Consider the following 21,367-nt stretch of genomic DNA (forward strand, 5'->3'; position numbering starts at 1 on the left):
AGCAACAGAAGCCTTCTGTTTGTCAACTGCATGCTGCTACCAAAGCCAAACATTCAAAAAAATGCTCTATTTCTTTCAGCCTTTATCTTAATTTTTTTGCATTTTATTTTTGCAGCTTTCCTTTCCAAAGAAGGGCTGTATCCTTATCATCACTTTCAAGAAAGGGATTTTGAGGCAAAAAAGAGGAAGAGCATTTTTTAAAAAAGTAAAGATGATAAATAATTTATAGTTACATAACAACCAAGCACAAAAGACCAGATTTTAATCTCAATTACACAATAGCTACACCTGTAACTTTTCCAGCTGTCCTAGAAAATATCACTATAATTCCACTGGAGAAAAATCTCAACAGTATGTCACATCAAACAGAATTACACATATTACCAAAGTTACAGAAAATGTAAATACAGTAAAATTTATTTAGCAAGAAATGTATTGAATGGTCTAGAAGTGGTTGGAATTTTTAATCCCTCTGCAGCTCTCAGTAAATACTCCAGGCTTGACCCAGGGCATCAGTGCAGCCCATTTTCTTCAGCAGAGCTAAAAGCCTGGGCCGTGGCCCGGTTTGGGCCAACAATTGACCACATCAATTAACAGTTGAATGTCACAGCCCACTAAACTCAGCAGTTTTATTTTCCCATGTTTTTATTAAAAGGGTTCCAAAGCTCTCCTATTTTGTTTGATTTTAGACACAGCGGTTAAAGGTGATGGGCTCGGAAAGAGCACAGCCCACTGGGATACTAACAGTCCTCCTGGATTGCCATTTCTAACCCTAATCTTTTCTCTTTCTTTCTGTCAAAGGGGCTGTTGCTCATTGTTGTAATTGGAACTTCCAGAAGATAAGAGGAGAGAAGGCTAATCTGTATGAATGTACTGTACCTCCAAACGTAAACCATGCAGTGCTGAAGCCTCATTAATACTCTGCAGGAGCTCAGCTTGTACAACCTCTACTCACATTGCTCATAGTTCGCTTACTAGCAGCCTCCGAAATTGTGGGACCCACCGACCCCTCTCTGTTCCTGTGGCTGGATGTATATACCCTGACTACACACTGGGGTAATACCAGACCTCATTACACATTGCCCCAAAAGTTTCCACTGGAAAGAAACCTGCACAGACCAGGCTTCACCTTCTCCACTCAATACTCAAAGTGCAAAGCCCAGCGCCTCCGCTCAGTGACACACTGGTGGTTCAGACCAGCATCTGAGTAAGGGCTTCTCCAGCACAAGTTGGGTCTGCACACACTCATACAGCATGTCGTCATTTTATATGGCATTCTACCTTCAGTTTCTAGAATAAATCCAAGTAAAAATCATCAAAAAACTACTATTTGCCATTTTGGCAAGAAAGCAAAAGGTACTTTGTATAAACACTAGGAGATAAAGGGCAAAAATAGGAGGTCATTATATGAACACTCCAATATGCTATATCAGTTTAACCTATGGCTTTATTATGGCAGAAAGTAGTGATTGTAATGGCAATAGCTAAACAAGCAATGGAAGCTATCTAGCAAAGCTTTGCTCTTTGAACCTGCCATTACTAAGTAAGAAAAAAAAACAACTCGGTATTGCTTCTAATACTGAAATATAATTAAAATATGATTTTTAACATAGAGTGTTCTGACTCAGGGGGATTGCGTTTAATAAATCAAAACAACCCTGTGTCATTATTTGAAAATGAATAAATATTTCCTGTAGTTCCTAAGTAAACTTGTCAAAAGTAAACTGATGGCAGACTCAGTTACTACTGTGAGGTGATAGTGCTGCCACTGATTTACAAGTGTGAGTATCAGTAGTGGGGTGGCAGACTTAATAGAACTCCAATATAGAAATGTACATGTACAAAAGTAATTGTTTCTAAGATCACATTTGAGTCAGACTGAGTCTCAGACAGAGGGACCTTTTAACATGAAAGGAAAATACCTCTTTCTGTGTATGAACTTGTCCTGTGACTGTATGCCTTGTATGTGAAAACATTGTTTACTGATTCAAGGAGAAACTCAATACAATGGAGTAGAAGGTAAAAGCAACCACCTGGCTATTTCCTTTTTGGCACTGGCCATGAATACACTGCAATGCAGATAATCAGCTCTTACATAATGGGATTCTGGAGGACAAGGGCAATGAGAATAATCGTATGGAAACACTGGATATAGGAATATTTAACTCCAGTTTTTACATCTTTTTGTAGGAAATTAATCTGTGAATCTGAAAGAAGACACTCCCCCGCCCCCAACACTGCATAACACTTAGACTTAAATATCTGTGTGTGGAGTGTAAGGCTACAATAAGAATATTTGATGGGAGTAGGACAATAGCTAGAGAGACACTTTTAACCATGGCTCTGTAAATACCGGGGATGCTGCTGTGTTCCCATGTTGTGTCTGAACATGCTAAAGGAAGTCTTAAAAAAAATATAAGGCTAATTCCATCAATGTTCTGTTTGGGATGTTTTTATCTTACCTGTCGTCCTGAGACGAACTGTTGCTTTGTCATAACAGGTCCTTTTAGGACATCACCTGTCCCCTTGTTCTGACTGTTGGAACAGTAATGATCATCGGCTATAGTGATTTGCTCGTTTTCTTCAGCTTCCAGCTGGCTCTGGTTGAAACGCAATGAACCTTTCAGGATATCCTTGATCTGTTGTTGAATAGGAGAGAAAAGGATGTAAGTTAGAAATTTGGAGGAATTCTAAATTTTCTAAAGCTCTGTGTGGAACGCTTTCATACACCATTTCCCCAAAATATTTGCTTTGAAGAGTTAGGAAGCAGATCAATATTCATATCTATATTGCTTAAATAAATAAATATCAGTGGAATGTGGTTGTATCAGAGTCTGGAGAACAACTAGCCAAGAAATCTGAAGCAAATGAAACTGTTAAGATTATTCCCTACCTCATTACAGGTTTAACATATGTCACATTGTTCCTCATAAAATGTATTTTGAAGGAGCAGAGGGCAGTATAATCAGAGCTACAGATGCTCAGCAGCATTCTCATTTTATGTACGCAGTATTTTTTCTTTTAATTCAATGACATTCAAGTGTTGTCGCATTGAAATAATGGGGCCATAGGCATGATTATTGCCTAGCAGGTACATTTTGCATTAAGAAAAACGACGGTGTGGGTTAAGTCCAGAACTCGGTGTCGCACTGCCTCCGTTCTGGTTCAAGGCCTCCAGAACTTTTCAGGGAGCAAATACCATGCAAGTCATTTGAACTCTTTATAGCTGAGCTTTACGTTTTTAAATAAAAGTACACCACAATGCTTGATGCATTAGTATTAGAAAAACAGCTACAACAAGACAAAACAGCAAAAAGGAGAAAAAAAAGAAAGGTTTAATAGCACTGAAGGGTACAAGAAGGTTGAGCTAAGCAATAGTTATACCTGCTTCAAACCAGCCAAGGAAACCAGAATTTCATCCTCTTTTTCCAAGTGTTCTTGTAATATGACTTCCTGAATATTTCCTGCAACATCAATAGAAAAAAAAGGTAAAGAGAGAAAATTCCCTAATTAACCTCTACCACGCTGCCAACTTACCTCTCACTTATGCTCTCAAAACAAAAGCCCGTGACCTGCAAAGGCAATTTCACACCCAGACCTAGAGGCTGACAACCTCTTTAGCTGTGGACGTGAGGCCAGCCCAAGCCTGGTACTGCTGCCAGGAGGGCCCCAGCAATGCTCTGCTGTCGTGGGACTTCCACTGCCCCCGTGTACCAATGGACTCAGGCTATTACTGGCCCCTAGAAGAAAACATTGGCCTCTGTGGCTAACAGAGTTACATACGTCTTTGAACCTGCAAATGCTTTGGAAAGCACTCAAGAACATTTATGGGAATCTGCTGCAGCTCACAGAAAGGGTTGGGGTAGGAGTGCATCAATCTTTGTCTTGATCCCACAGCCACTGCAGGTGCTAGAACACTCTTCTTCTTTAGAAAAAGACTGAAAGTTTCATTCCCTTTCCAATCCCTTCTTTTAGTTAAAAGACCCAGGGCTGAGCAAAACTTATTTGACAGGAAGAGCAGTGCAGTAGTGTCACTTGAGAAGATTCCTGCCTTCTATACCTATAGCGCTGTCCTCCAAGGATGCATTTCAATACTCTGGTATAGGGTGTTTGCAGGAGTCAAGTCTGGAGGCTGGCTAATACACCAGAGCTGGAGCTGTGGTGGTCTTCCCTGTGTCAGAGAAATCCTAGGCAATGCTGCAGTCCAAACCAGTCCAGAGAAACTATAGCTCCAATAGCTCTGCAGACTCTTTAAACTATGTCAGGTCCTTCTCTGGCCTCCTAGCTCCTACCTTCCTCCTCTTTAAGAAAACAGCAAAGATTCCTAGTGACAGATTTACAGAATGAGATGGTATCTGTCAACTGAAAATGGCAGGATATTCTTTTGTGCCACTCCTGTCCAACATAGACAGAGCTGAGCTCAAATTCCTCAGTGACACTCATTTGGGCACAACACTTTGCTGCTCTTGAATATCTGTATCCCAGGTGCTTCACAATTAGAGGTTTGTACCATTAATCCACACCTGCATTGCATTTGTTTGTTTTTAAAAACATCCTACATGTTCAGGGCCCGAACCACTGAGAAGCCAAAACTGTTGTCACAGATTATGCTGACACAGATGAATATGATGATACTGCCAACTCTGACACAACATGAAGTTTCAAGTAAAAGCATTAAGCAATTTGGCATGAGTTTTGTGTTTACAGAATAAATAGCAAAAGAATGAGGGGTGGGAGACTGGACAAGAAGAAGGATTAAAAGCAGAGAGGTAGATCAAAAACTCACATATAAACACAAAAGTTTGAAATTGAGTGCGGACCAGAAATCAGTAATGGGTATAAATGAAGAATGGAAAGAGCAAAGAGGAGAGAGGATCCAAGCCTAAGCACTAAATGAACTGCTATAAAGAAGCATTCTGAAAACCAGAAGGAACAGAAGAGGCTAGAGCCATGAAAGGCAATAGATGACAAGAGTCCATAAAAGGTGGTGTGATCAAGGTCAAGAGCAACAGTGGAGGTAGGATAACTCAGCTTTGCATAAGCAGCCTATCTGAACAAGGTGAGCCATGTTAACATTATTTAGCACTTATTATTTACCATATTACAGTGGCAGTGTCCTGCAGCAATGAAGTCAAACATAGTACAATTGAACAATGTCTAGTATAAATTTAACATCAGAAAGACACTGCATTATGAAGGCTAGAAATAATATAAAACTATATCTTTCTGCAAATATGTAGCATTATGAATTGAGGGAAAGCATAATTAACTCAATTTTACTTGCTTTTTTACACCTTACATCTAAATTGTCTAGTCTTTCAATTCAGTAAATGAAAGATATTAACATTTACTCACAAAATAATACTTTAGACCCTGCTTTCCATTGTTTAACAAACAATGCATGATTTACTACTTTTAAAAGGTCCAGAACTTGAAACACCAGAAGTCCAAAGTCTTCACAGGCAGGAAAGCAATGCTTAATAACAGCCAGAATCACTGAATTCAACTGTCTTTTCTATTTCTCAGCATTAGGAAGAAAAACATTTCTACAGTGTTTGATCCCCACATAAATTAAAACCATATATTAAAAAACGACGGTATGCATACTAAGTGGATGGACCAAGAAAATAATTCAAAACAAACCTCCAACCTGCTGAAGACTAAATGAGGGAAATCTAAAAAATCAGGAAAATAAGAGTGAGAGAACAAAAGCTGAGAGGCATTCCACATGATGTGGAAATAACTACTATTATTTCTGTTCTTTAGAGATGTTTTAGAAGTCAGTATGTAAAAAAAATGGAAAAGAATCTATCATTGCTACAAAAAACAGCTGTAACTGTGTTTGAAGAGCCAGTACATTGAGAAATTTCTAAGAACTTATGAATGGAACTATGACAGCCAGCAGTAAAAATTAATAAAAATGTTCATATCATCACATACTTACTTTAGCAAGATTAATGCGAGATTTTAATACTAGTTTCAGAGGAAAAAAGATTAAAAGAGAAAAGGTTGGAAATGCAGCAAAATTTTCGAACACCGAACTGTTGAACTTCCCACATTTTTCCTTCAATTTGCGTTATCTTTAAAGTACAGTATGACATATGTCCTGGATATATAGGGTCTATTATTTTTAATCAGTTAAAATCACTAAAATGTATTTTGGAAAAATTTCCACTTGGAGTTTGCTAAGACACAATTTTGGACTCAAAGAGCATGCTTCCACTTCACCCAGAAAAATGTCCCAAGATGCAAATCACTGTAATCAGCCATTCTCCCCCCCAGTAAGTAACAGTTGTGGCATAAGGGCATAAATCGGGATGTCCTCTCTAGTACAGTGAAACAGAATGAAGATTTCCCTGTGGAATTGGCAATGGATCTTCCTTCTTCTTAAATATGCCCTTGAACTGCACATGGCTTATAATCTACTACCCTCATCGCTTTCGAATGCAAAGTTTATTATCTACCAGATAAGTATGGAACCCAAATTTATCAGTGCTTATTCTTTTTCCCTGGCTAATAAGAGGAATTAAAAAAAAATAAAAATCCTCAGAAGAGAGAAGGATACAGGCAATGTGATTTTGCATGAGTGCCTCCTCGATCACATCCTCCTGCTGGGACCACCCTTCGCAATCCATGTGGACTGGAAGCAGAAGTGGGAAGAGGAGGAGGGATGGCAAGCAACTCAGCGCCTACCTACGCAGCCGCACTCCTGTGGATGGCTGCGCCAGGGCTCAGCAGTCCTCACCTAAAGGACGTTCATCCAAGCCCCTTCCCACGTCTGGGGGGACCTCACAGGGCAGTCAGTTGCTGAGATGAAATGGGAAACTAAGCTGTCAAGTACAGACAAAAGCTTTTCATTTTACCCTTCTGTATCTCAAAAGATACCCTTGTAACCATAAATACTTTTAAAAACACTAGCTCTGTTAAGAGTGCTAGGAAGTGTATTTGAGATGATATTGCTCAGCTGAAGGACTTTTACATTAAGCTGAGATGTATCATTTAATTATTCTTCCTTCATAGGAGATGTCACTGTACTTTGAGAGAAGTGCTTTATGTATATAAATGAATTGGACATATATTGATTTTTTTCCTTATCTGATGCTTTATAACAGTACCTCAACAGCTTTAATTTTTTTTTCATAAAATAATAACTATCTTAAATAAAACCAAACCCGCAGATGTCAACTAGGAACTGAAAACACCTTCCTACCTGTAAAACAAACACTGATACAGTGATTCAAACAAATTGATTATGTGATTTCCAGATTATTCAAAACTGAGTTCAGTTTGATTCTATGCTATAAATGTCTATCTCATTGGGAGAGCTGTTGTCATTCAAAAGTTAACAAAATCCTATGGTACTTAGAAGACTAAGGCTAAGGTCAAATATTTCTGGCTACCTTTTTTTTTTTTTTGTGGTTTTTTTTTTTCCTTTCATCATGATTTCATTTAGCTGATGCCAAATGCTTTCTGCAGAAAACGAAAATATTTCTGGTTCAGTGAAATTCTTACCAGAGGAAAACAAAAGGTGAATTTTGCAACCTGTCACCTGGTGGTGGGAGCACTGCTGTGAGGTGTAGGAGATCCCAGACAACCATTACATGATTCTGGATTTGTTTCAACGTAGTACTAACAAACCTCTAAGTTTCACAAAATGGACTGTCATACCATAACTCTACTCTTGGCTAAGTCTCAGAAATACTGGAGCTGTAAAACTAGTTATTCTCTTCAGAAGTCAGCAATGTTATCCACTATTATTGCCACCCTCAAACAAGACTCACAACCCCAGGGATGCCTTTAATATAACTGATTAGAAATAATTTTGGGTACTTACTAGCAAATGAGTAGATTCACTTAAGTTTGATAGATACTAGATCAGAAAGTCAATAACTACTTCCTCAGTGAGACTATGATCAGCTGCCTTGATATGCTTCAAAGTCAACTATAACTAAAGAGGATTAACATGGAAATGATTGCATTCTTGTTCTTCTTTTCTACAAGATATAGGAAAACAACGTATCAAGTAGTGATTTGGGCAGCAACAGTTGAAACAACTAAAAATTAAGATGAAATGTATCTTTCATTTGCTCTTACAGTTATCCCAAATTGTAAGTAAGTTCACATGCAAACTCACTGTAGAACTATTTTTAAAAAACTTCAAGATTTCTATTTCCTCTCCCTAACTTAATTTCTAAAATTTAAACTGAAGACATGCAATCATCCTCCGTACAGAGACGAAAGAGGAAAATAATCCACAGCAGCTCCTAGCAGGAAAATTAGAGAAGGCTTATGCTCTTTGATGACTGAACTGCTACATATTGCATGATGGTATGTGCCGTCAATGCTGAGCTCCCTAGCCAGGGAAAGAGGCTGTTCAAAAGTTTCCTCTCTGAATGTGGAGAAGCTGTTACGCTTGGCCTAATTATTTTAGAGGCTTATTAAGTAAACTAACTTTCACTGAAAATTTTGCCTGCATTCAATACAGATTCTGCAAGAAACCCACCCAGAGCTGCGTTAAATGAGTGGGAAAACTAGGCTGTTGTAGACAAGGTCTTCTTGAGCATCCCTTCATGCCTGTCCATCTGGAAGACAGACCTGCACCTCTTCCCTTCCACCAGAGAAGCGGGATATATGCAGAGCTCCAGCCCTGAAGGATGAAGGCACAACATGGACTTAACTTTATAGTGACACAAAATCAGATGGAGGTGGAGAAAACAGAACCTGGGAATAACTTTATCGTCCTTGTTCTCTTAGGTTGTTTTCTCTTGTACTGCTGCCTTTTTGCAGTGCATCTCTCTTCTAATGATTTCTATTTTAAGCTGGTCTCCGTGGGGCCTTTCCAGGAAGATGACTCCTGCTGAGAGGAGCTAACTCAAAATAGCTGCAAGCTTTATTATGAATGCTGCCTTTCTACTACTAGTTCCTGATCAATGACTTGTGAACAATCAACAGTGCCAGAATCATGTTTTTTCACCCTTGCTTCCCACTACTGAGAAGACAGCTCAAACTCAGAATGCAAAGGTACCCGCCTATTGCCACAGGGCGTAAGGGGAGAACTGAGTGTATTACTTTACCTCCTTATTTTTCCAAAAAAAGGAAAGCAAAAAAAATCCCAAGGTTCCCACAGATGTCAAGGCATAGTCAACTCTCTGGACTCACATTCCAGTCCTTTCGTATAAATGTTTTTATGAAGTTGGAGTTTACAGAAAATGCTTCCAACATTTCCCACAGTATACCTGCGATAGTGAGACTGCTTTTCACCAACATTAGAGGGCTGGAAGGATGGACTGGGAATTTAGCTTCTGATAATAGATTCTTCTCTCTTTCCACAACAAATACTTCCTTCCTACCTGAACTTGATCTGACTTTGAGTAGGAAAATGTGCTCTCTCCTTAAAATTGGACAGAAAACCTAGAACTTAATAGTGGTTTGTGGCCTTTCTAGAAAGACTACACTGTATGACATACATAGTGACGTTGCTTTTTAACAATGCAGCTTAGGATGTTTCCAAATACTGCATTTTCTTTCCGGCATTAAAAATACAAATGAAAGGAGTTAAACTTCCTTCTCAAACAATAGAGTTTGTGATCTAAGTGTTGATGTAGGCAACACCACTAAGTCATCTAGCTTTCATTTACCTATCTCACTGTGAATATCAACTCTTATTGTAACAATTATGCATTACATTAAAAGCATCACTTAGCAACATTTGAGTGTTAAAGAATTTAAGGATCTTAAAGATCTGAAGTATTAAATTCTTTGTGAAGTATTGCATTCTTTAAAACATTTATTTTAATCTAAATTATGTATTTATATAGTATATACTTCTGATTCATGTGCCATGTGTGGAGCACCAACACTTTGTCAATATTTAATGTGTGATAATTGTGATGTCAGAGAAATATGTGGTAAAAAGTCACCAACCATCAACTCATAGTAATGCACAGAATCGCAGACGTACAGAAAATGAGGTTGGTAGGGTCAAGAAGTCATTTTGTCCATCCCTTGGTCAAAGGCAAGATCAACTCTTAACTATGAACTCTAATTTACAAATGATAAGAAAACTATGCTTCACATATACCTTATGTCCATGTTACCAGGAGAAAAGTGTATTCCCAGGCATCCTGTGCTTTCAAAGAGAATATAAAAGAGCACAGGCACTGTGCCTCCCATGGGAGAGCGTGCTCTTCCTATGAAGGGCTAATTTTTTTGGAGAAATTTTGGCCCTGATGGTCATGATAGATGGTACCATCCCACACTCCTCACATGAATGTACAATGCTGATCATTGTTAAGACAAATGACATCTGTGTAGTAGCTATCATGTGCTCCATATTCCCCCATCTCTATTCTGCTCACTAAAACTCTTTACCCATGACTACAAACACCTACTAGGACCACCAGCCTCTGAGCACCTCCAAGCAACTTATTTTTCTTAAAGTTCAAAGCAAGTTTTTTACTCTCTCTTCTCCTGCAGAATTGTTCTCTTCCTGTTGCTGTTTACATTCACTAGAAATAGAAAAATTACTCTGGTGTGAAGTGACAAGCAAATGAGAATTTGTTCTGTGTAAGTGACAAACTTAATAGCCATAAGAAATTGAAACCTTTCCTAAGGGGAAACTATATGTTTTCACTTCCTTATGATCTAAACACTTCATTCTGCAACAGATTGCAGACATTACACCTTAAAATTGCTATGGTTGTGTAAAAGACAGTTATTGTAGATCATGTAGAGATTCCAAAAATATAAGGTTTTCTACTTGTTGTATGGCTGAACTCATTAAAACAGTTTCTGATTTTATGAGCAGAATGATTTACTCAAATACTGTTGCAGTAAATGCTACATAAAAACCTGGATAGATCTAGAGTTTTGAAAGCAAACATCCATAAATGCCTGAAATTCCATTTAAAACATTCTTAAGGGATTTTCTATGATGCATGTCATATATAGAATAAATGACAACAAACTGAAAACTGTTTTTTAAGTTCTCTATGAGAGCATTTTCTCCAGTATAGAATTATGATATTATCTCAACCTGTGTTAATAAATACTTCTGAATGTATCACCATGTATTTTCCTTTAATTCATCATTGTTTGGAGTTTTCCTCATCTGTATGAAAAACACTGTTGCAGTTATTAGTTTCTACTGTTCTGTCAACCCCATTGCTTAACGATGAGGACTTATGGAAACAATTAAGCATACAAATTATTTCATTCCAGTTAGTTTTAGTGTTTGACCTGTGTGGAGAAACTCGTGTGATGTCAAAGCATTATGCATCTGGTTATTTCTGTGTGTAAGAGAAGTATACCTTGTTGCATTTTATGCTCTTTTCCACTGTAAAGACTTTATTATAAAAAGCTACTATTGCATACTTTATTCTTGAAAGATTGAGGGTCAAAGAATGTACATTAACTCCTCAGAAAAATTCTACATTTTGGATCAGGTCCATCAACATTAAATTGTTTAAATATTTACCTGATTAATTGATATTTAATAACTATAACTGAATAACTTGTATTGAGGGTTTATGTCAATTTTAGTCTGTGCAAGTTTTGCCTATGTAAATAGCAATACACTGGACAATTATTGGTTAAAACATTGCATGCAAAAGGTTAGTTTACATTTCTCAATTAAAAAACATCCACAGTTTTCTGTGCTATGAAGCTGGTGAAATTGTGCTGCCAGTCAGGAAAAAAAGGATGTTGCAACTTATTTCAGATTAAAATCTACAGAGTACTCATAATTTAAGTCTTGGATAGTTGTTTCTTCTGAGGTGAACTGAACATCAATGAAGACAACTGATACTGACATAGGAGATAGATAGTATATGCATCCAATACACGTTACTGATGTAATTATTGTGGCTGCTGCTTAGTAAATAGTATGTTTCCCACAGCTATGCTAACCTGGAAGAAAAGCTAAAGCATCAAAACCGAAGACTATTCTTTATTAGGAAGGAATATGCAGTTTGAAACAGCTGCTTTCAATTTTCAAGTAGTGTATACAAAGAAATTATGGATCCTGACTACAGCTATAGGACTTTTCAGTTCTCTTTAAGGATACAAGTTGATATAGCAAAGACACCTATTTGAAGTGCCATCTCCAGGAGTCAGGGAAGAAGGAATGGGGCCGATTTATAAATCTCACTGTATCATTCAAACTATTTTGTGTTAATCACTCACATGTATAATTTTTTTTTTTTGGTAATTTTTTGAGACTTTTATGATTACCCTGTGATTATTCCCTCACTGAAGAAATCTCAGTGTATTAACTATATTCTCTCTGTTCATTACAAACTTTTGTTTCTAACCTATGGAATTTTTGTTATAGAAGAACATACTAGGGTCAAATGTGCCATGAGGAGATGGGGCAGTACTCCTAAAATCAGTGTCACGCTATTACAGACTTTTTAAAGTATCCATGGAGTGTATTTCAGTTCTGGGTAAGACAACTGCAATTTCTATTTCATTGCCTGAGAAGTCGGATGTCAGAAATAAATGAATTGTACAGTACATCCATTCAGTAGTGTCCAGCGTTGCACATGAAACTGTTTTGCCTCTTAGGAGAGACTTTGACCTAAACTGGTTTAAAAAAAACAGAGATACTGCAAGCCCTGAGACATATTTGTATCACTGATTCAGAAGTCCTTAGCAGTGGATTACTGACAGTAGTGCTGGATTTGTGCCTGGGTTATAACTGAAAAGCAAGTCAACCCAAGCTGTGAAGTGTGGTTACATTCACGTTAATAAAAATAATCAGAAACGCGCATTAAAGAAAAGCAGTTTTCCTCTGTTTGCATTAATTTTGTTGCCTGCACTTTTGAATGTCTTGCACAGGTTTGATAAATGTACTGATTTTCTGTTTGCTACCTCTGTACAGTTTAGAGTCAGGCTGCTGCTCTGTTCCGAAGATGGGGACTTTTCCATGTCACCTAGTCCCTCTGCCTACTGCAGTCCTCTTCAGTGAAAACAGTTGTCTGCAATCATTCACGTAGCTCTGTGCCCTTCCTTTAATGCTGCCATGTATTCTGAACGTGACAGGCAACCATGACAAGCTGAACAAAGTGTGAAGAGTGAAGGAACGTATCACATGTGCTCCTGCTCACCTGGTTGGTTACAACATAGCTATAATGATTTAAACTAAAGGTGGATCTTGAGGAATATAATAATAAGCAAATCAGTGACTATGGTAAGGTTCAGCTACAATAGTGCCAAAGATCTTCTTGGAAATAATGGGAAATTAACAATTCGGCCATGCCAGAATTTAGCTTCTGCCAAGGTTTTATTCCTCTAAAGCTGACATCAGAAGATAAACCAATGCCTAAGAGATGCTGGGAAGGAAAGGGTGGATTGTCAGCAGCAGGGAGATGTTCACCACACAAATGGAAGGAAGCAAGAGGCCAGTGGAAGTAAACATTGTAACAGGAATTCACTGAAAGTTTCAGGGAAAGCTGTTAATTAAGTGATGATGGGGTGCATAAGCTTCATTATTTTAATCTTTTCCTTTTCATACAGACTACCAGGATGAAAGCATCTGTAGGTGCCTAGCACAGTTGGACTTTCAGGACTGGCACAGCTGTAGAAAGAAAGTAGCTGTCTATCAGTTGAACTGTGTGTTTTTGACCTTAAGAGTTATGCTCAAGGGACAAAAAGGTGGTTAATATTCATGGAGCATTAAGAACTACACTTTTATTCTTCCTACATACATATATATAAGTATATATATATATATATATCATGACCAGAAGTGAGAGTCTGAAAGTCATGCTATACAACAAATATTTGTTTCCCAGTAACCATTCCTGTATTCATTTCAGTAAATTTGTTAATGTTCTTTATTTATAAGCTGTTTTTATAGGTTATTTTACATCATTATTCTTACCCAAAGGAGCAATCCCCTTAGAACATTTCTAATCACACTGGGTTTACAAACTATGGATTATTTTATTTATGTCCCAAGCATAAGAGAACTCATTTAATGCACTTACTTCCTCAACAAATGCTGAAGTGTTTCATTTCAACCCAGGGCAGCAGAATAATTTCCATTTCATTTTATCCTTACAGAAATGTCATAACCTTTCATCTCATCACATGATACATAAAACAAGAATTCAGTACTATCTTGCACACATTTAACAAGTACTGCATCCAGATCTGTATTGGGTGATATATCAGCCCCTAAATAATAAGCAATTAAGTGAACTTTCTCCTCTCCCTGCCCCACTGCAAATGATCCTTATAATGAAATGCATCCTTTTAACAGTTGCATGGACTGTTAAAAGAGGGATGGATGAAGTCAGTCTAATTAAGCCTTTAAAGGTGCTATTTCACACAATAACTAAAATTATACTGGCAACTATATCCTGTAAGTTTTTATTCCTCTATTTTTGTATTTTTCCTTCCTTGCCCATGGTGTTTGCAATAATCACAGTGAAAAGGTGGCTTTGAACTGTGTTTAATAAGTCTTCCAAATAATATTTGTCTGGGAGATGTCAGGCAGTGTAAGTGTAAGTGGCTGTGGCAGGGACACATCCTGTGATCCCATCCAAAGAACTCTCAAAAGACTAGCTTGCTTTTTTTTTTTTTTTTTTTTGTTACTGTGATGCCATAACTTCTTGGTATTTTGTAAATATGTACAGTTATCTACAGGCTACCTATGAAAGCCAAGAGCTGACATGTAATTCTAGTGGCAGAATGCCGCTGGTGTTTAGAAGAATGGGGGATGAAAACTTCACTTTTCCATATCCCTTCCATAATCCACACTGGAGGGGCAGAGATGTACCAGAATACTGGTGAAGGACATCTTACAGATAGGGAAGTCACATTAGAAAATGCACTATAAGGAGAAGCCAACCAGCCCTGTACGGGTAGCTCAGAGAAGGATTTATTTGCTTTGGCTTAGCGGAGCCAGCATGCTTAAGCATAAACTTACTAGATGCAGGTCAGAGCCGAGAGGTTTTTGTGATGTTGCCTCCAAGACAAGAAGTGATTGAAAAACCTGGATACTGAGCAACGTATTTCTGAGACCCATCTGAATATCTCTCTAACAGCTGGCTCAAGTTTAGCAGTACCAGTATGAAGATGAAGTTAATAAAACCAGGCAGACTTACATTTTTTCTGTGTAATTGGGTACCTTTGCACATATTTCTAGGGTGTTGTGCTGAACTCTGTGAGCTAACTCTTTGTGGAGCTGGTATGAATCTGCAGGGCTTATTAGCTGAGGTTCTGTGCTGTGAGAAAGCAGCTAAATTGCTGCTAAATCTCAGCTAGAAGAGGAAGCAACCTTCTGCATTTACATAGTGCTGCCCTTAAGCAAAAGCAAGTGTGGAATGACCTTAGTTTCTCTACTTTCATAAGCTGATAAATTGCCCATCAAAAAAGAATAGTTTCTATATAAAGATCCCCATATCCAAGTTAATACTGAACCAATGTTCCTTTAAATTGCCTCTCATGAAAAGGACTTCCTGTACTACATGTGTAATTATTTGGTAAACTTTCACACACTTGGAGGTCTGAAACTATGCCTCTGTTGGAAAAAAATGGTAGTTCTTCTGTCTTAAGAGAACAGTGATGGATTGGTTCCTTTTCGTTATAAACAGATGACATTTTAAAATTCAGCACTCTTCTCTCTGGAACAAAACTGGCAAGCTTACAAACATCCTTCACAATCTCTCATATTAGTACTAGCCTATGGAGGATTGATAGCTCTCCAGGGTTTCATTTACTTTTTGTTAAGAGGCTGTGCCTTAATCCTAGGCCAGTGCCAACATGGTCCAAACCCTAAAGCTACTAGAATAGCATATGGTGTCAGATGGCAGTGTCATTAACTGGTGTCACTTGAACTGCCATTTAACAGAGCTGTGCTGTCCTGAGCCTGGGCCATAATGAAGCTTTGCTCTTTGAGACCCTCCAGATTGGCTTCATATTGAACTAATACCTCAAACTCAGTTCCATGTCAAATGTGAAGGACAAGTGAAGAGCCTTCCAGCAGATACCATGGGGCTTTTTGAGTGATGTTTGGGTGCATGCCTCTTAGACAAATTATTCATGATCTGCTCTAAGACATCAGACAGAGGTCACATTTACCAGGGAAAACATTCTTCTGAATGCACTTGCTAGCTTGATGCTTTTCTTTCCACATAGTGAAAGAAGGGAGGAAACAATAAAAAAATCTTCAAAAAGTAAATAACATTATGACAGGTTATAATATTGTAATACTTAACTGGTATATTATGGCTTTCTGAATCATTGAGCCTTGAGGTATTTATGTGCACTAACAGAAAAGTACCTCACAGAAGGAAAAATGCTGAAGAACATTACCATATTACTGAATGCACCAGGGACAATATTATTTCCTGAAAAAGGCCAGTGTATGTGAAAAAGTAACATCAAGAAAATGCATCTCTGATGATGCTGGAGCAGTAATAGCTATGGCAACTATACTTTTTCACTATCAGCTGAGTAATATTCTGCATTTATATTGTGAACAAAGCCGCAGGACAGGCTTACAAGATTGGATGTGTCTTCATTTCATTAATGGAAAAACTGAACTCGGGATTTTTAAAATTTTTTTTTGAAAGCCATGACGAGCTTGTGAAAAAGGGTGGGAACAGAAGTAAAATCTGCCTTCCTATCTGTCCCTTTTACATATAAAAATTTCAATGTTTGTCCTTGGAGGCATTAAAAGGCATTCTACCCTAGCAGTTCTTAAAGCTCTTTCTAATGCACAGCCCTAAGAAGGACACAAAGATCACAGAATGGCTTTCCTCCAGTTTCATAATCAAAGACCTATTTCTAATTTCCACACGTAGCGCTAAGTAGTAATATTTTAGAACCATCATTCATTCCCATGGTAACATCCCCTGATATTACAAGCAGTTAATTATGTCGTTGCTGTGTGGTACACTGTGTGGTTTATTTACGGAAGGAGATAAACATTTAATGAAAGCATCTTTGAATATATGAACAAAATAAAAACTGCTGTTCTATCCCTCTGGTCTTTCCTCATGCTCTATGTAAAGAAAGTGCAGTGTTAGCAGGTATCTGATGAAACTTACAGAAATACAATGTTCATGGTAAAGAAATGTGATATCATTATATGGCAAAGAGAAGAATTCTGCCCAAGTTTTTAATTAAACAAAATTATTTTCTAAAAAGACATCATATGAAAATATACTTGGTATAACTGGAGTTGATATAAATAGATTATAAATAACTAGGGATTCAAAACAGAATAGATGACTTCATGGTTATTTTGATCATTTCTGAGCTACAACACGACATCTCTGTCATGAAGTAACTGCCCCTGACTGTCATCAGGATCCCCCTTGGAAGGGAAAGAACCTGAGAAAAGATGGCCAAAACATTCTGACTGGAAACCACTAAAAGAACATTCTATAATTGTTTGACATTCTGATCTATAGTGCCAATTAAATAATTCTGTTGTGAATGGTCACTGGATATGCATTTTTATAAGCTTGAATTAATATTGTTTTGTTAAAAAGTGACCTGTAAATATAACGCAGTCAATACAGGAAAAAAGAATATTGTTTGAGTAATAATGTCTGAAAAAACTTTAAAATGTCAATCTAAAAAAATGTGGCTTTTTTAAAAATAAGAATCTTAAACCTTATCAAATTTAAAAGGCAGGCCTTAGACTAAAAACTGACTTATTGATAATTCTTTAAAATGTTGTCTAACTCTTTCTTGACGGAATTAGTTCTGGAAGGTTCCTCAAATTTTACATATCTGTATGTTTTTATCAATAATTTAGACAACTATTAAATGTATGATGGCTAAGTCTGCAGTTGGAGTGGTAGAAGAAAACAGAGTACATTGCAGTTAGTTACCTGAATTATTCAGTTAAAAAGCCAAATGACAAGAAGTGAATTTTAATATAATCAAATGCAAGGAACACATACAGAAATAAACATTTCCTGAATTTACCTACAGGATAAAATCTTTTGTTTAGAAAGCTGTGATTCACCAAATTTTAAAGGTCATAATGGATTATCACCTCAACCTATCACTGTATCAAAGAGCAGTAATGTGATGCTGCATTAAAAATGTTTAAAAAGAGGAATACCACATAAGAGTAGAGAGGTGACCTTGCCTTTGCCAAGTAACCACTTTGCTGAGCCTAGTGCTGGTACAGCATATCCTGATCTGATTAACCCACTTCAAAAGGCGTATGAAAACCCTGAAGAATTCAAAGGAAGACCACAAAAATGAGTGGGTCTAAAAAGCAACCCATATAAAATGAATCTTAAAGTGTCCTACCTAGCAAAGACAGTGTTGGGAGATTACTTAATCACTATGTATAGGTAAGTTAGTTAAATGAAGATTTTCAACCTTGCCAGCAAGAATGCTACAAGAGCCAAAAGCTGGATGATGAAGTCAGAAAAATTCAGCCTCACAGGAAGAAGTAATATCCTTTAAGTTAAGTGTCCCAACAGATTACAGGAGGAGCGATATAATTCATCTGCTCTGCAGTCTCTGAATCGAAGCAATTTTCATGGGTAAGAGATACCTGGGGGAGAATCAGACCAGGTGCAGTAGCAGCCCCCGCTGACTTTTCCCTTAACCCTGAAATGACCAGATATGCTCTGAGTTTTATTTTGCTGCCATTCCCTGCAGCCCTGAGCAGTGGATCGACACTGGAGAAAATTCTCGGGGGGTATTCCATGATGTTATAGAGAATCCATTTCCTTGGACAGCCTGATGGCGTGTGCTGCTCAGATCACCAGGATGAATGTGACAGACAGATTTCAGGTCAGAAGGGATTTTGCACAGGTCAGACCAGCAAGAATCCTGGTGGTTTTTTTCCTGCCTTCCCGTGGATCATCTGCTGGCTGATTTGGGGATACCCAACCTCATCAGTTTGCTACAAGCGCAGAAGCTGTGAAGGTTGGTGGTATCTCAGTCTCTCTTGTGCTCTGTTTATCGTGTGCAACTGTTAATCTCTATAGGCTTTAAACACATCAGTGCAATCCAAATTTACAAAGTTAATAGCCCATGATGTTGACAAGACACTCAGGAATATTGTGAAGAAGTACAGGGAGTGGGACTTAGAAGAAACTAGGCTGGAAGGCTCTGAGAGCGCTGCAGGGGTGCCACGATGCACCAGGTGCAGCTCTTTAGCCAAAGCTGTATAGGGCATGGCCTTCCCTGTCCTGCGAGGGTAACAAACTGCTCCACAATGCTCCCGGGAGACTACGGGCCCTAAATGTTTTCGCTTCTAATGTATTTGGGGAAAAGAATTTATCACCTGGATATTATCATAAATCTTTTGCTTTCATTTCATGGATGCAGTGCTGAAAAGCAGACTCCTTCAAGTATCTTTGTTCTGGTCTCTAGTCCAGAGCCATAGCTGGTGAAATGCTTATGCTTGTACTTGAACTGATACCCCTGCTAAGCGGCCCTCGTCTTGTTTTCTGAAGGAAAGAAACTTCAGCTTTTCTTTGACACAGTAATCTTTTCCCCATCATTTCAGTAGTAATAATTTATCCCTTTTGCTTGCTTCAAGTGTCATCATTGCTCATGTGCCCTCACAGAAGCAATACAATATATCTGACTAAAGCTGTTGGGGTTAGAGGTTTACACTTGGCTTTTGAAGGCTGTGATTCCAAACTTTCAAATAACACAGTATTTATAGCTTTTCCTAGGCTCATAACAGTGGCTACTAAAACACTCACATAAAAGAAAATGAAAATACAAGTATAATGTAGCTTTCACATCTGATCTTTTTGACCTGGCAAACTTAGGTATCATATACTTAGTTCTACCGACTGAAATATTCACCTTTAATTTATTTTGCTCAGATGTTGCAGGCCGCAAATAAACCTTAAAATCAATGCAGTTGTGCCCTGATTTTTTAACAACAGAGCTTTTTCACGTAACTAAATATACTAACTTTTGGAGTTCAGTTCAACAGTTTAAAAATTCTGCTTTTATCAAAGCATAGCTAAGCATATTTACACCTGAATTGATTTAAGCTTTTTGTTTACTTTCTCTGATTTGTCTTGGCAATATCTAAGTTGAATTTTAGATTGGAGTCTTTGCTGATTCTGTTCCCAATGTATTGACTTCTATCTTACTATATTTCTCCTGGTCTGAGTGAAGTATTACAAACTAGCCAGCCTACAGTAACACATTTTTACATACTGAAGGTGATCAGCATAGACTGTGAAGATGCTACATTTAATGAAAGCGTTATGAATTTTATGCAACTATCACTGCATGCATCAAGTATCATTCTGGGACTGTTGAACTGCAAATGGGCTTAAAAAGTGTAAGCTCACATGCTGTGAGCTCCAGTATGTCTCTTACAATACAAGAAATCTTAGGAACAGACAAAGGGCATCTGTGCCAAAATGCCTCTACATTTTTTTAACTTCATCAGCGGCTATCATACTCCCAAGTTTAAAAGTATGACAGTATAAAGATACAGTGTTTGGCAGCATCTGATAGAACAACTGGGTACATCAATTCAATTTTCTTCATGGCTTATAAAATAATATGCACTGTACTACATAAATATTATTTTAGTTCTAATACAAACATGAAAAAAGCCTTTGCAAAGATTTACAGGTTAATACAGGGTACTGCACTTACCAAGATGTGTGTTCATCATCTTTGCGCAATATTTGCACATGGCTTCCAAGTCATTTAGTTGTCCTTGTAGAAATGAAATCTGGGCCTCCAATTCCTCTTCCTGCAATTAAGAGGTTATTAGCATTAAACCCCACCTTTTTATGATGCACAGTAAAATTGGTAAGCTAACCCTTGACATGCTTATACATCTTCTAATTTTTCCTATTCCTTTGCTCTTGAGAAAATTTTGGAAATAAAGAGAATCACCTTCCAACTGTATTTATCAAAAGACCTTTAAATTCTTTTGTCATTTCATTGAAATAGGGTTCAGTTTTAATGTTTCAGCGTTTATTAACACTACCCGTTTACCTTGTAAGAAGTCTAATAAAAATCTGCCTATGTTGATCCAAGAAAGGTTAACAATTCATATTTCTTTTACAGATTAGCTACCTGGTTTTGCTTGTGCAAACACAGGACCACAGCAATGGGTGAAAAAACTCACCAATTGAGAATAATTTTCATTTCTGGCAGAGTAATTTCCACAGCAATTCCTTTGAAACCTCAGAAAAATTCCCTTTTTTTATTTCAAGGCATGTATTTCATGAGACCTAATACCATACCTCAAGGATGCACCACTACCATGTATTTTGGCATATTCATTTCTGTAACACATCATGCTCTATCTGTATAAAAAAACTGCACAGCCATCTGCAATTCCACACAATGTCTTATACAAGATTTAGGTGAAAACTATTTTCAACTCACATATTATAAA

The 21,367-nt window shown here is 37.6% G+C and overlaps 1 protein-coding gene across 3 annotated transcripts in view; it reads right to left on the reverse strand.

The window, feature by feature from the left end:
* Positions 1 to 21,367, reverse strand: part of TBC1D5 (TBC1 domain family member 5) — a 325,080-nt gene that overhangs the window by 7,434 nt on the left and 296,279 nt on the right. For all 3 annotated transcript variants that reach the window (XM_075051907.1, XM_075051919.1, XM_075051928.1), the window contains 3 exons: positions 20,614 to 20,713; positions 3,385 to 3,464; positions 2,463 to 2,639 (listed from right to left, as the gene is read on the reverse strand). In XM_075051907.1, coding sequence (XP_074908008.1) covers positions 2,463 to 2,639; positions 3,385 to 3,464; positions 20,614 to 20,713 — 357 coding nt within the window. The remainder of the gene's footprint in view (positions 1 to 2,462; positions 2,640 to 3,384; positions 3,465 to 20,613; positions 20,714 to 21,367) is intronic.

Source organism: Buteo buteo, chromosome 2, assembly GCF_964188355.1.
Source record: "Buteo buteo chromosome 2, bButBut1.hap1.1, whole genome shotgun sequence".
Taxonomy (NCBI): domain Eukaryota; kingdom Metazoa; phylum Chordata; class Aves; order Accipitriformes; family Accipitridae; genus Buteo; species Buteo buteo.